Genomic DNA, 15,925 nt, shown 5'->3' on the forward strand with positions numbered 1-15,925 from the left:
CGTCCACCAGCAGTGGCATCGACCCAGTGGTGTTAATAGTTATCAAAAGTACCAGGATGATATTATTAAAATAAGAGAAAAGTAAGACGTAGGAATAATACCACAATCGAAAATTACTATCCACATTGATCTGTGTCCACACTTATAATGATAGATATTTAAGAACAGGTCGCGTAAGGTAACGGTCAATTCTAAATCTTTAAATTTTATTGTACTCATTGATCAAGAACTGTTGAAGAAAATGTTAATAATCACAATAATTTGTTTGTTTACAATTTATGACTATCTGATAAGGTACATCTTTATCCTGTGATACTGCGATAAACCACTCATCATGGTAACAATCGGGTAGACAATAAAGAAATGGGTCCTTTACTTCACCACATATATAAAAGGTTTCGTCAGAACATTTTAGTTTTGAAAACAACCTCGAAGTATTTTCTGGATAGACATTTTTTCAACAGTTAAATTTCATTAATCTGATAGATAATTGATTAAATATATTTGAAAAACTATAAGGTGCTACAGATTTCACATGTGAAAATGGTGCACTATTTATCTTCATAGTAAATAACATTCAGAACTTCTTGATTTTAAGTGAAACGTTTCGTTTAGTGCATAGAAAAGGCAAACTATAAGAATGAAATTCTTCACTCTTCCAAATGTACTGCTTATGGTATCGGGAGGGTGCATTATATTAGCAATTTCACTATCTGGTGGATCGCTTTCAAAATCAATTAAGTGGAATTTATATAATAGTGGAACTAGTTATGGCGATCCAAAAGGACCTGTGTTTCGTATTCATGCCTATCAGAATCTATGGACTAGTTTTGATGCATATGTTAACACCAATGATCCTGCTCAAGCGTATGAGCTCATCAAGAAAGGTAAAATATGTAAAATAAATTACGATGTGATAGAAAGACATGAGTTATATGATGACAAATAATTTCAAGGGATGTGGTTTAATTCTATACAGTATTAATTTCAAGCAGAAAGCTTGAAAGATTTGTGCATTTTGTATTTATATGGTTATTGAATGATAATATATCCTGTCGAAAACCAATACGTGATATGATCACCAATGAGACAACAATAAAATAAAGACCATATTACCTAGAAGTTAACAATTATAGGCCATCATAAGACCTTCAGTAATGAGGAAAAAACATACTGCATAGTAAGCTTTAACATACAAAAACTTAACAGAAGGAAGTTACTTTGGTGGTTATGTGTCTCCTTGGCAATCATTTCCTTATTCTAGTTTTGAAAGTTTATACTTATTTTTCATTTCTAAATACTACACGAAAATTGACATGTTTTCCACGTTGTGGACTTCTTTCACCACAATATATATCTATAATAAAGCCGTTGGATAGTTACAACGATAGTTCTTACATCGATTATTTTAAGATGCAACATGTAACGGCTCTATGCATGATCATACCAAAGCTAACCTTGTAAGTTCAACACCGGTGAAGTTTTTGTTGCTCAGTCTGGTTGTTTTATAAGTTGTTCTATATAGGCTTATTGTATTGTTTGTCCTAACATCGTTCATGCTTTTTTCATGGAGTTGTTGGACGTAAACAAAGAGAACTATTCTCCTTTGAAATAATTAATCACTTGTGCAAGATCAAATTAGTATTGGCCATCACATGTCCAATCTGTATTTGTTATGTTTCAAGGATTTTATCCTATTACTTTCAAACTAACATTTATTTCTATTCGTAATTTTGAAATTTACAAACTTCTATTAATTAAGATTGACCGAACTTCTATGATTCGGTTCTATAAAAAGTAGGCTACACTTTTTGGTTTCACATTCTCAGAATTGAAAGTTGTACAAGCAAAATACACCGATGTTGTTCCCATAGATCATATGCAGTACATTTTTTCAATATAGTAAATGAAGTATATTATAGATATGTTAGTATGTGTTACATTGATCTCGTGCATGCATCACACTCAAACATTGTATACGTATACGTATATGTATCTATATATAAACCTTTTATGTTCTGTAATATTGAGAATGGAAACTGGGAATTGGTAAAAAAACAACAATCCGACAAAAAAAGAAAAAGAACATGTGGTATGATTGCCAATGAGACAACTCTTTACTAAGACCAAATGATGCAGAAATTAGCAACTATAATTACAGGTCACCGTACGATTTTCAACGTTGAGCAAATCTCAGACTGCATAGTCAGCTATAAAAGGACCCGAAATCACTAATGTATTATAATTCAAACGACAAAACTAACGGCCTTATTTATGTATGAAAAATGCACGAAAAACAAATATGTAACACAGCAACAAACGACAACCACTGAAATACAGACTCCTGACTAGGGACAGGCACATACAAACATAATGTTCATTTTGCTTTATTTTTTATCCACCTATATTTTACAGATTCCTGGCGAGTCTTACCGAGAATATTGATCATGGCAACACTTGGAATAGGATGTACATCATTGGCTGTTCTACTACCGGCCAGTTTAGTTCAGTTTTTGAAAAAGAAAGATTTTGTTTTGAATTCTTGCAGAATTGCATCTTCCGTACTTTCTCTGGCAGCAGGTAAGTTGGATTACACAAAACATTTGAAATTGTTTGTATGAGTCATATAAGTTTAAGAGTGCAATTACTAACACAAAGTACTTTTTTATTTGAGTCTATCCCTTTTGTTATCTAGTTTAGGCTGTAGTTTACATGTGTATACAAAAATAGAGTCATAGTCAATAAGATATCTACCAATCAGAGATCGCACGACGTAGATGTTATTATCTACAAATGTATGGTATCCTGTGCGGCCTACAACAATGAACAATCTCATACTGCATATTTTAACAATCTGTAAAAGTCATTTACATGAACAAATGTTTTAACAGACAAAAACAAAATTCCTCAAACAGCCTGATTAATGAACAAACCATTAAACGAAAAACAATTATAATATAAAGCAATTATACCCACATAAATACAGGCTCTTTCTTCATGACAGACAGATACATAATGTGACAGGATATATCTGAATATCTATATCCAACTATTCTGTTAGACATTAGTGTAGCATCGTAAAATAAGAACAATCTGTTAAACGTTTGATCTATACTAAATTGATGGATTTCACGACAAATAAACAACTAACAGAAAGATTACAGACATAGTCAAACTTTCCACGTAAGAATACTCGATGTTACTGAAAAATAGTCGAAAGCCATTAAACATTAATACGAAATCATGTAGCAAATTCAATTCGTATTATATTATTGATTGCATATAAATTGTTTAGCTGAAAATTTTTACTTTTGTATTGGAATCTTAATTAGGCTGAGATCACATAGAGAAAAGTAAATAAAAACAGGTTTGCAGGAAATATCCCTAACCAAACTGATAATTTTTTTTGTACTTTTGTATTTTAGGGTCAATATTAGGATATACTTTGAACTATTACAAGAACAAATACAAACTCATGCTAGCGCCAGTTTTCTACGATCCGAAGTCATTTTACCCGGACGAAGACAATTTATCGACTGGATTTTTTATGGCGGCAACTGCTTGTGTTCTTTTTTTTATTTCAACGATCGTCAACATTGTTAATGTGGTGGTCCATATAAAAAATGGAAAATCAGTGGTGAAACCAACCAAAGAATTTCAGGCGGAAACGGAAGAAGATGTGGACAAGATAGATCCTGAAAACAACAGTGCATTTTCTGTCCAAATTAAGATTAACAAGAAGTAAAAATAGATTTGGAAAAAACTTACGTATTTGCATTTACAAAATTGTAATCACTAGGCAAACAATATTTGCTTACGAGGTGTTACAAATTTTAGATTTGAATCTTTGATCAGTTATTTTAAGTGTACCAAAAGAAAATGGTTTCGAAATATGCATCTTATTTTCGGAATTGACAGAGTTACATGGTAGCCGATTGAGAACAGAAAAAGAAATGATAAAATAGCACTCATTATTATCAGCAAGGTTGCAAAAACTCAATTTATAGACAACCCTATTATATACCTTACTGATCATTTTAAAGCTTACGCTATTTTAAATGACACCGATGGTAGCCCTGCATTGAAATCGGGTGCTCATATAAACCTTTTTGTCTAATATCTTGTTATTTCAAAATGACTCTCTGTTCATTGAGGTCCCTTATTTTCTTATCCCGAAATGATAATCGGTTCATCTTGGGGATGCGTACATTGTATGTTGTAAAAAAACCCAATTAAAAATCTAATACAATTTTTTTTTATAATTTGATTAAAGATATAAACTTGATAGTTAACAAGAAAGATGGAGTGGCAAGTCACACAATTCTGAAATATTTGATAAATATAAATATATATATCTTATAATTATTATGTTTAAACTACAATCGAACGTATTTTTTTAATCTTTAAATAAATTTTCGCAGAAAATTGACGTCCAAAAAATTGACACTGCATTAAGGTGGTACCTAACACTACAGGTTGATAAATCTGTATAGTCAGCTAAACTTTTTAATTACGTTGTGATGTTAATGGAATACTAAGCTTCTCAATGATCAAAATTAGTGTTTGTCAAACTGCTATAATACTGATAACCAGTTTAACATTTTTGATAAAATGGTTGGTTCAAAATTTTTGAAAATTTTAATTTTTTGTTAAAGGGTTCAAGGTAATACTTTGTCAAAATTTTATGAAAATTGAACGAGCCAAATTGATTTTAGTGAAAGTGTTTGGTACCACCTTAAATATCACTGTGATTCTGTATATGATGGATATGAAAACATGGATCAAGCTCGCATCTTATGCACAAGTCTGTATCTATGAACGTAACATTATCAAATTGATAAATATATGTAAGATGTTAATAAACCTACCTCATATAATTTATATTTTAGAAGTCTCGCTTTATTTATTGTGTAGTTTAATTCAAATAAATATTTGAAAAATGTTATGCAACAACTTTTGTCAATAAAATAATAATCTGATTTTTAAGCTTTAATTGTCATATCATTTTTCATTCTGATAAGTTAATGGAAATTCTTACAAGATATAAATGACGAAGAATAAAACTTAGAGTAAAAACCTGTGTGGTAACATAACTGACGATTAGTACAAAAATACAAACAGACTATGCATCAAATACAGACAGAAGTATTTTGAAAGTCAGGGCGAAATCTAATAGACATAAGCTGTTATATTTGTTTATCAAAGACCTCAAACGTCAAAGTTACATTGTAATATATATACAAAATGTAATCAATTTCCTATGGGGAAAGCTTATCTACATTATCAATATTACTTTATGCGTTGTTATATATTATTATTGTATTATGTCGGTCTAATAGTCCCTCCCCTAATTTCTGATATACCTAAATAAATTTCCATAATCATCTTCCTCATTTTTATGAAGCAGTCCAAATTGTCTTATAGTCATCCCGATCAACATACTAAACAGAATCGCCTATTGTTTTAATGGTTTTTGCTTCCTTCTACAATATACAATAGAAGTTTGTCGTTTGATGTTAAAAACTCATAAAAAAATACTAGGCATATACATGTAGCAAGTAAGCTGCTAACACTCAATCAAGCAACCAATGAATGACTGGTCAACATTCCAGTCAGAAGACATTGAACTAAGAACAAAATATGCTAGTAAAATCCCACCGCAAGTGTTATGTATGCTCTTCAACTTCGTAATTTATTTGGCCTTTTTAGCATGTTTTTGATTCGAGCGACACTGATGAGTCTTTTGAAGACGAAACGTGCGTCTGGCGCAAATATAAAATGCCAATGCTGGTATATATGATGAGTTTATTTTCAGAACAGAGTATAATTAACCAACATCATCGTATTTTTCTGCTGTGCAAAATAGTTTTTATTATAGAAAAACTCACACATGTACAAGCTTCGTTTTTCTCTCTTGATTCGTGATTTATTTGTTTGTCGTTTCTTCATTTTTTTTGGTCTTTTGTCATGAAGTTTAAAGCGTTTCCTCGACATATGAGTTTTAAATGTCCTTTTAGTATTTTCCATTAAATCTTAATAAAGCTTATACAAATAATTAGATTTTATACAATTATCCGTAACTGAAAACTGGAATTTGTGTTGACCTTTAGATATTTGTTGTTGTTATGGGTTTTTTTTTTTAGCTGCTGTATGTAACACCTGTATTTTTAATTTTTTTTAATTAAAACTGACACATGCTCATAAATTAATTTGAACGTAATAAGTCACTATCTTATACTTATTTGAAAACCAAGTCTTGGGTATATTTGTCATTCACAATTTTTCTCATACATTTTAGTGTACAAAAGCAGCTTTCATCGCAGTATTTTTTATCAATATATATCCCTATGTAAATTGAACTAAGATTAACGGAAATAAAGGTGTTCACAAATTTATCAATTTGTTAGCGAGGGTCCATATTAAGAAGGTGGTATTAATATCACTGGAATTGTCTTAGTAAGCAAATCTGGCATTAATTTATTATGCCAAGCCGTGTGATTCGCTGATGTTAATCTATAGATATTAACATTTTTTTCGCACGTTAAGTGTTGTATATATAAAAGAAGATGTGAAAAGTTTAATCACATGGATTACACAGTTTTTCCTGTTTGGTTGGAAGATATTTTGATGAATTGTTTAACTGTGCATACTCAAGGTTTACGTTCTGCATTCTAGATATAAGCGAAAACTGTGCTAAAATTCCAACAAGACTAAGTCTATAAGTCTTAGATTTATTAATTCGAAACATATTTATTGGAAATAGTTTCCACTGGTTCATTCGTTTAATTAGTTTATCATAAAAGAAATACACACAACTTCATTGTTGCCAGGTTGATTGATACTTGTATTTGAACATCTAGTAGTTGGAAATATAAGTGATCGAAAGTCATGAAGTGTTTGTCTTTACCATCTACTCTTCTGCTGATTTCATCTGTTTCAATATTAACAGCATTTTGTCTTGCTGGTACCTCTCTTGCAAAATCAGTTAAATGGAATTTTTACAATAATGAAGTAAACTATGGAAAGATATGGTACCTTTATGCATATCAGACTATATGGACAAGTAATGATGCATGGACCGGAAATAAGGACCAAACAAACATGCAGGTTTTCAAACCAATCAAAGACGGTAAGGGCGAAAAAATTAAGGCAGAATGTCCATGTTAACAATATATTATATATTAAAATATCGTATTGACAGTCACATTTACATTTCTAGATATCTCTAAGCAAACATTCACATGAAAAGCTTCAATTCAATTACTCATCTTGCTTTATTGCGTACTACCATTGATACAATACAACTAAAATATTTTTTGAATGTAAGCTGTTTAAGAAAACAATACTAATCCAAGAGATTTTTCAGGACTGACTGTCCATTTGCCTCATTTTTTTATCAATTGATCAAAACACGTTAAATATTGGATACTTTAAGACCTCAACTTCTTCAAGTGACGATTTCAATCATTTTATTTATCTTCGATTTTGTCATTCTGATAATTTTTTTTCTCTCAAGATTTCTAACGATCTGTTTTCAAGAAACAAGTAAAACACTATAACTTTACCAAAACAGATCATCATTTCAAGAGAATGACATAAATCAAGCATCGATCATGAAGTATATGAAGATCTAATATTTTATCATATTGGTTCTCTCTAAACCGTCTCTCAATATAATAAGATTTTAAAGATATTTGACCTTAGACAAAGACGCCAAAGTTAAAAAAAAAATCCAAATACGATCATTTGTTTTATTCAAGAAGTGATCTTTTTTGGTACGTGAAGGCTCTTATTGACATTTTTTTGCTGATTTGGTTTTACTTTTTCATGGTGTGTTTAAACGGATGTTTAATATTATGATATAGAGCAATAATGGACAATAAATCATATCAAGAGACGTTTAACGTGATATAATTACTTATTTGTAACTTATATGAAAAAAAATGTAAAACATTTTTTTTTGTGTATGTCTTTTATGCAGATGAGATTTTTCTGGTACTGAGTTTTAGTTTTTTTTAGTTCTTGCAGTATGCTTGTAAACCATTGTCCCCTGTAAGGTGAGGCCTGAATACTTGCAAATATGGTTCACCCTACAGCATTCCACGTGTCATACAAGATAAGAACGTGTCATACAAGATAAGAATAATAATTTGGAAAATGAATGCCTCTTTCCTTCGTTAATTTTGTATGTTTTTTTGTTTATGTTTGTCTTATTTAATCAATGTCTTTGCGAAGTTTAGTATACATTTGAATTTATAGGCAAGCTGAGGCCTCCATCCGGTTGCAAGTCTTTTTCGCTGTATTGCAGACCCATTGGTGGCCTTCGTCTGTTATCTGCTCTTTGACTGGGTTGCTGTCTCATTGACATATTCCCAATTTTAACTCAATTGTTTTTTCTTTGAAAATGTTGTAGTCCTAAATGAACGACAGTCCAAATAATCCTTTCTCGATAAAAATGAGCCTCAGTAAAGGTTTTTACAAAAAAAAACAAAAAAAAACCGAGATTTTGGGATTTACCGGCTTATCAATTTGATGGGGACTTTCCGTTTTAAATTTGCCTTGGAGTTATTTTACTTTTTTTTTTAATAAAATTAAGATATAGTATGCATACCACTAACGCAACGATACATACACTAAGAGAACGGTAATGATTTATACAGTTGAGCGTATAACGTCATCAATAGTTACTGACTCTACCTTAAAAGACAAGCTTGAGAGTTCCAATGACTTACTTTACCGCAACGAAATTTAATGTGTATGACAGAAACTTCGTCAATGTTTTTTTTTAGTTTTTGTGCACTTAACGGAATTTGGTACTTATGGCATACCCTGAATACCAAATGAGGTTTTTCTTATTTCTAACAATTCATATCCCATATAAATATTACCCGATAATGCATTTTTATAGACATTACAATAAAACAGTAGGTTAAAAGATAATTAAACATTTTTTTTTATAGAAATGTCATGTAATTTTTCATGTTCGTGTTTCAGTCATCATCAGTGCGTTATTTAACACTCTTAAAAAATACTATTTATAGATGAATAGAAATATAATTTTACAGATTCATGGAGACTGTTGCCAAGAATTCTTGTATTTTGTACCCTCGGATTAGGAGCATTGTCTTTAAGTATTCTCTTACCTGGTAGTCTAGTGCCAATGTTGAAGAAAAAGCCTTGTGTTCTTAATTGTTGCAGGATAGCATCGTCAGTCCTATCTGTGTGCGCAGGTATAAAACTATGTTCTATTAACAATTGTTATACTTACACATGGTCATAAGTATTAATAAATGTTTGATATTCAGTTGAGTTATGTTCTATAATTATACTAATTAGTGTATATTATGTGTACAAGTAAAATTTTATCGCTGTATCAAATGCCTGAACCTGTAAAAACGCGCCATATTGCATATAGTAGTTTCAATTTGAATCTATTAATCCGGCTAAACGACTATGATATCTTTTGGCAGATTTCATACAACTTTTAAAACTAATTTCTAAACAGTTTTGCGTTTTACATTATACTTCAAATACTTCAGAATGAAATAATGTGAATCAAATTTCGTTTTCTGTCGAAGTCATTAACAAACATGTCAAGAGAGAGGCGAAAAAAAACAAAGGGAAATTCAAACTCATAAGTAATGAAACCGATATGCAATCGTGAATAGACTGACAAAATCATAGAAAAAAAACAGACAAATATTACACATTTAACACCACTTCATTTTTTTTTATTCAATGAGGTTTTTAGTGAAAACTTTTAGTATGAATTTGTAAAACAATACCACATTGTACATGTTGTTGTCGAAATTATTCTTCAACGAAGGAAAGACGTTGTTAAGGGAAAATATAGGTCGACAATAAGACACTCTTTCAACATTAAAACATGTTATACAGAAAAAAAAATCAGCTGACAAAGAACAACGGAGATGTGTTTTGGTGTGTGTATAAAACGGTTAGGGTGTTTTAATGCATAAGAGTAATGAATATCGATGCAATATTATAATATGACATTGAGTAAAACATATTGATATAAACGTGTGAGAATATATTCTAACATATCATTTCAGGAACCCTCTTAGCATACACTCTTAGTTACTTCGAGGACCACTATCAATCGATTTTAACGGACGTATTTGACACACCAGGTTCTGGATACCCAGACAAAGATAACAAATCTACGGGATTCTACATTGCAGCCATTGCATGCTCATTCTACTTTCTCTCTGCCAGTGTTAATATCGCAAATGTAGTAATACTTATACAAACTGGTACTGCGACTGTAGAGTCTACAACAGAAGGACACCAAGGGACACAAAATAAGGCACAGAACAATGTAACAATAACATAGCTACCGGTGTAACAGCAGGATTTCATAAAATGATTGTATTTCACTTTGTAAGCATTTAGAATAAATATTAAAAATATATAGTTAATATTCATGTTATTCTTATGCGATAATGCATTTTTATTTGTCATATTGTAGTCGACCTGCACATTAATAAAATCAATCTGATTGATGAAATAAATTTTTGAAATTAAGGAATGGCTGTAATATTTATTTCTGTCTATGAAGAACTAACATAAAAAATAGTGTGCATTTTTTTTGTTTTAAAGTGTGCACCACATTTTTTATGTTATTTCGAATAGTCAGATCCTGCAATCACTGTTTCATTTTATTTCATCGGTATCATTTTTCGTGGATTGTATTTTTAGGATAATTGATTTCGAAGTATCTGGGCAGCACTAGTTAGTCTCCTGTGGACGAAACACACTTCTGGCATGTTAAATTTTAAAACTGTTGCCTTTTGTTAGCTATTATCCATGTGTTTCTTTGTTCAATATGTTATCCTATTTATTTGTATTGAAGTCCTGTAAGTTATGTTGTCGTTTTAATGTTATATTTAACATTGCCATTCATTAAAGCGGGAGGTTTAGCATGCCACAAAACCAGGTTCAATAAGGTTCAACCTACCATTTGTTTCTTTTAAAAAATGTCCTGTACCAATCAGGAATATGGTCATTGTTATATCATATTTTGTTTCTGTCTATAAGACATGTCACGGTACTTTTGAAATTTATCGATTTAGTTTTGATGTTATATTTCGGATTTTATTTCATGCTTAATTTGTTTCTGTGTGTGTTATATTTTATTGTTTTGTTTCGTTGTTTTCCTCTTATCATTTAATGTGTTTCTCTCATTCAAATTTGTAACCCGGATTTTGTTTTTTTTCAATCGACTTATGAGTTTCGAACAACGGTATACTACTGTTGTCTTTATTTTTTGCCTATCTCTGCATATAAAGCCTATAGAAAATTTGTTATTCATTCAACATATGTTTACATGGCTCATCTGTTCCCTCAAAAGTCACGAAAACTGGTATTCAGCGAGTAATAATGAATCCACAGTAGCCTCATGCTGTGTAGAACGGGAGCCACAAGTATAGGAAGAACTTATTATTCATCTACACCACCGAGTATAACATATGTTTTAACCTACGGATATCTGTGTTACAGATCACATAATTATTTTACTTAACGTAATCACAATCTCTTAATCTTCCATTTTTGCAAAAGAAAAAAATGAATGTCGTTTTTTTACGTTCATTTAGCATTACACCATTGTAACCTTTTGAGCAGAAGCTATTCACAAATTATCTTTGCTCCCGGGTTAATCTCCAGTTTTCGGTTGATGTCTTTGTCTGTTCTGAGTAGTGTTTTGTCTTTTGTTATTCTACGTTTTTCATTTTGGTAATAGTGCTAATTATAATTATTAGGCTTTTGATTTTTTGATCAAACGTAAACAACATATGTTTTCCATTCATGCTTTATCTATTTTTCACAATTTTTTTAGTACAACCGCTTAAGTTTTTAGTGTTATTTCCCCTCTACTTGCTTATTTATTTCTTTATTATTATAAGGCTGACTTCATGCAGGAACTTCTTAGGAAGGAAAGGTAAGAATTTTAACAATATCCTTTAACTCTTCTTTCCGCTATATAGATGATGTTCTTTCACTAAATAATTCAAAATTTAATGACTATGTGGAACACATACATCCCATTGAAATAGAGACAAAGGATACTACTGATACAGATAAGTCGGCTCCATATCTTGACTTACACCTAGAAATTGACAATAAGTGTCGGTTGAAAACAAAACTTTACGACAAAAGAGATGATTTCGGCTTTTCAAGTGTGAACTTTCCATTTCTAAGTAGCAACATTCCAGCAGCACCTGCATACGGTGTATATATCTCCCAATTGATACGATATTCCCGTGCTTGCATTTCCTATCATGATTTTCTTGATAGAGGGTTGCTGCTCACAATGAAGCTATTAAACCAAGATTTTCAAATGGTGAAGTTGAAATCATCCCTTCGTAAATTTTACGGACGCCATCACGAGTTGGTTGACCGTTATGAAATAACCGTTTCACGAACGATATCGGATATGTTCCTTACGTCGTAATAACTACCCCCTTTCCTTTCATAAATGTGACCTATCGAATTAGACTATTTACCGGATTATATATCACATGAGCAACACGACGAGTGCAACATGTGGAGCAGGATCTATTTACCCTGTCGGAGCACCTGAGATCACCCCTAGTTTTTGGTGGAGTTCGTGTTGTATATTCCTTGGTTTTCTATGTTGTGTCATGTGTACTATTGTTTGTCTGTTTGTCTTTGTTCATTTTTTGCCATGACGTTGTCAGTTTGTTTTAGATTTATGAGTTTGACTGTCCCTTTGGTATCTTTCGTCCCTCTTTTAATTTTAACAGTTTACACTTGATTGCACAATTTATATCACCTAGTTTTTTATGGGGTTTGTGTGATGTCTTTAACTCTCTATGTTGTGTTTTGAGCATTATGCAGGTAAAAGAAAATGTGGAATGAGTTCCAATGAGACAACCAATCACGTTTGTCTGTTTCTCTGACTTTGTGTGTGAATATCCGTCTGGTATAATCCACCTATCATCTAGTTGCAATTATGCTCCATTATAGTGTTCATGTACCATCAACTTTTGTTTTTTGTTAGCGCTTTTTCAGATTTTTATACTTGTTTATTTTGATTTGTTTAAGTCAGTTATGTTGTATAATCATGACAGTTGTTTTCTAATATATCTTGAAGTTAGGTATGTTTGTTACTTTTTTGTATGGAATATATCTTATACTCCATAAACAAAATACATTCAATTTCCGACACTAGTCATGCACATATGAGTTACCAGCATGATGGTCAATCTTATGAAATTATGTGTATTTGATATCGGTTATTTATCATTTTTCAAATATTGTGAAAACTGAATATGTTTGGAATTTCACAATTTCACACACATTTTAGATTACAAACGTAACTTGAACTTCTGTATTTAATCATTTCATAGCCTTATGTAAATTAACCTTAGTCTTAAACAGGTTATAAACACAAACAGAAATTTACCCTCGTAATCGATTTGTCACTGAGGTTTAACTTTAAAAGGGTTGTTAATAATCTTACTGGACTGTTTTAGAAATCAAACATTGAAGAAATTCATTCTGCAGACCAATAGAATTCGTTGATGAAAATCTATAGTTTATATAAAAAGAAAAAGTTTGTAGATTTATTACTTTAATGGCAAGATATTCTTTTTGATAGAAATATTTTTCGGTTACTGACATTGTTCTGGAATGTGGTATCAGCTAGATTGTTAGCGTCTTAACCATGAACGATTAGTTTAAAAATATCAAAATTAGCAAACATTGTGATATACACTTTCAAAATATATATTTATTTTGAATATTGCGGACGAATCCATACAACTAATTAGTTATCTAACATAAAAAACGTATACATAATAGTGGAATCTATACCAACTTCATCGAATGTATGTTGCATTGAATGTTCGAAATTAGATCAAAAGAAATCAAAAGTCATGAAGTGTTTATCTTTATCAACTACTCTTCTAATTGTATCGTCTGTTTCAATACTGATAGCCATGTCCCTTGCTGGTGCTTCCCTTTCAAAAGAAGTTAAATGGAATGTTTACAATAACCATATATACTATGGACCGACCATTGTTTTTTTCTTGGATGCTTATCAGACTCTTTGGACTAGTTACGATGCATGGTCTGGATATAAACAAACGCACTTGCAGACTTTCAAACCAATCAGGAACGGTAAGGATAAAAAAGCATACTTTGCTGTACATTCTTATTGTCATTTTAAAAGTTTTAAGTTTCATTAACATTCATTTTACACTGTAAAAAAACAAAAAAGAAATGTCAAAACGAACCAATCACAAAGTAATATCACAAAAACTCCGAGGAAAATTCAAAACGGAACGTCCCTTATTAAATGGCAAAATCAAATGATAACACACATCTAATTAATAGACAACAACATGGTTAGGATCTAAATAAGAAAGATAAAAAAAACTATTGTTGCAACATTAAAATATAAATGAAAGTATAGATGTTAATCATCAGGATGATATTTGTGTGCACGGTTTCGATTTTGTCATGTATATGATTCATTAATCTTAATATTCGAATTCGTGGAAAATTAGAGCTTGAAAGTTAACCTATCTCTTTCTATTATTACTTTTACAGAAAATATGACTTTTAAAATTAATTGTGATTTGTGATGCAATTTTAGAAGCCCTATCGATACATAAGGATGACGTCAGTGCATGTGTTTTTAACTCCAATACATGGATTAATACTCATTGAAAGTCAATTCAAAATATACAATTTTACAGATTCATGGAGGCTACTACCAAGACTTCTGATACTTTCCACCTTAGGAATAGGAGCAGTTTCGTTATGCATACTTTTAACCGGAAGTTTGGTACCATTCTTGAAGAAGAGGCCCATTGTTCTGAATGGCTGTAGGATAACAGGGTCAGTCTTTTCTGTTTGTGCAGGTAAACATTAACATTCTTTCCATTTAGCTCCAGAGATTCGTCCTCTTCGTCCTATACAAAATCGATTACGACGAATATACACTATTTGAAAAAAAAATGCATAACTATCTTTGCATTCATATACGGATATCATTTGATACAACGTTTGCAACTAAAGACCTCTTTTCCTTTAAAACGGGTTTAGTGTTAATCAATCGTAATAAAATTTAGTTATTACTTTCAATCTTGTGCTTTATAGATTTGTGTGGTGTTGTTTTGGTTTTTTTTAATCAGGTTTTTTTTGCCTGGCGTTATCAGTTTTGCTTTGCTTTATGAATATGCATATCTATTCTTTGTTTATCTTCTATGTGCCTATACCGTTAATTTTTGTCATGTAACTTTTTACAGAATTAGCTTTTATTGATAAGCAAAAGTTAGTATCGAATAAGATATCTAGAGATTGTGACAAATTTTGAAATGTTTTTGCTGTCATTCAATTTATTATAAATGCACATTTACGGTTTGTGTGAATATTTTCAAATATGAGTGTCATTAAAACATTAAGTCGATACGTTAAGTATAGTTTCTTGTTGAAATGTGAAAATATAATAAAATTTAAATATTTTCAGGTACAATCTTAGCTTTCACACTACAGTACTTCAAAACACACTACCAGTCGATTTTGGCTGAGAGTTTCGACACAGCAGGTTCTGGATACCCAGAAAAAGATAACATATCTACGGGATTCTACCTTGCAGCCATTGCATGCGCATTTTACTTTATTTCTTCCATCGTTAACATTGCAAATGTTGTGGTACTTATCAAAGCTGGAAACATGCTTGTAAAACCTTCAGAACAAGGACCTGAAGAGGTCTTATAATATACGAGGAGATTGTTATTGTAACATAATGATCGAATGTAACCACATAATTTCAGTTAACGATTTAATTAGACTAGTTTAACTATTTTTAGAATAGTCGTCTGGTCTTTATGTTTACCGATAGTTCTCATCTGGACATATTCTTTAAGTATGAATTCGA

General features: G+C 31.1%; 2 protein-coding genes across 2 annotated transcripts; both read left to right on the top strand.

Moving 5' to 3' along the window:
* Nucleotides 1-433: 433 nt before the first annotated feature.
* Nucleotides 434-4,190, top strand: LOC134689606 (uncharacterized). The gene is made up of 3 exons (XM_063549576.1): nucleotides 434-887; nucleotides 2,416-2,580; nucleotides 3,426-4,190. Exons 1-3 carry the CDS (start codon nucleotides 641-643, stop codon nucleotides 3,743-3,745), a joined length of 732 nt encoding a protein of 243 aa, XP_063405646.1. The 5' UTR covers nucleotides 434-640; the 3' UTR covers nucleotides 3,746-4,190.
* A 9,789-nt stretch (nucleotides 4,191-13,979) lies between these two features.
* Nucleotides 13,980-15,925, top strand: LOC134689860 (uncharacterized). Its single transcript, XM_063549829.1, has 3 exons — nucleotides 13,980-14,160; nucleotides 14,742-14,906; nucleotides 15,515-15,925. The coding sequence occupies exons 1-3, from the start codon at nucleotides 13,980-13,982 to the stop codon at nucleotides 15,763-15,765; spliced, it is 597 nt and encodes a 198-aa protein (XP_063405899.1). The 3' UTR covers nucleotides 15,766-15,925.

Source organism: Mytilus trossulus, chromosome 11 (assembly GCF_036588685.1).
Source record: "Mytilus trossulus isolate FHL-02 chromosome 11, PNRI_Mtr1.1.1.hap1, whole genome shotgun sequence".
Classification (NCBI taxonomy): Eukaryota; Metazoa; Mollusca; class Bivalvia; order Mytilida; family Mytilidae; genus Mytilus; species Mytilus trossulus.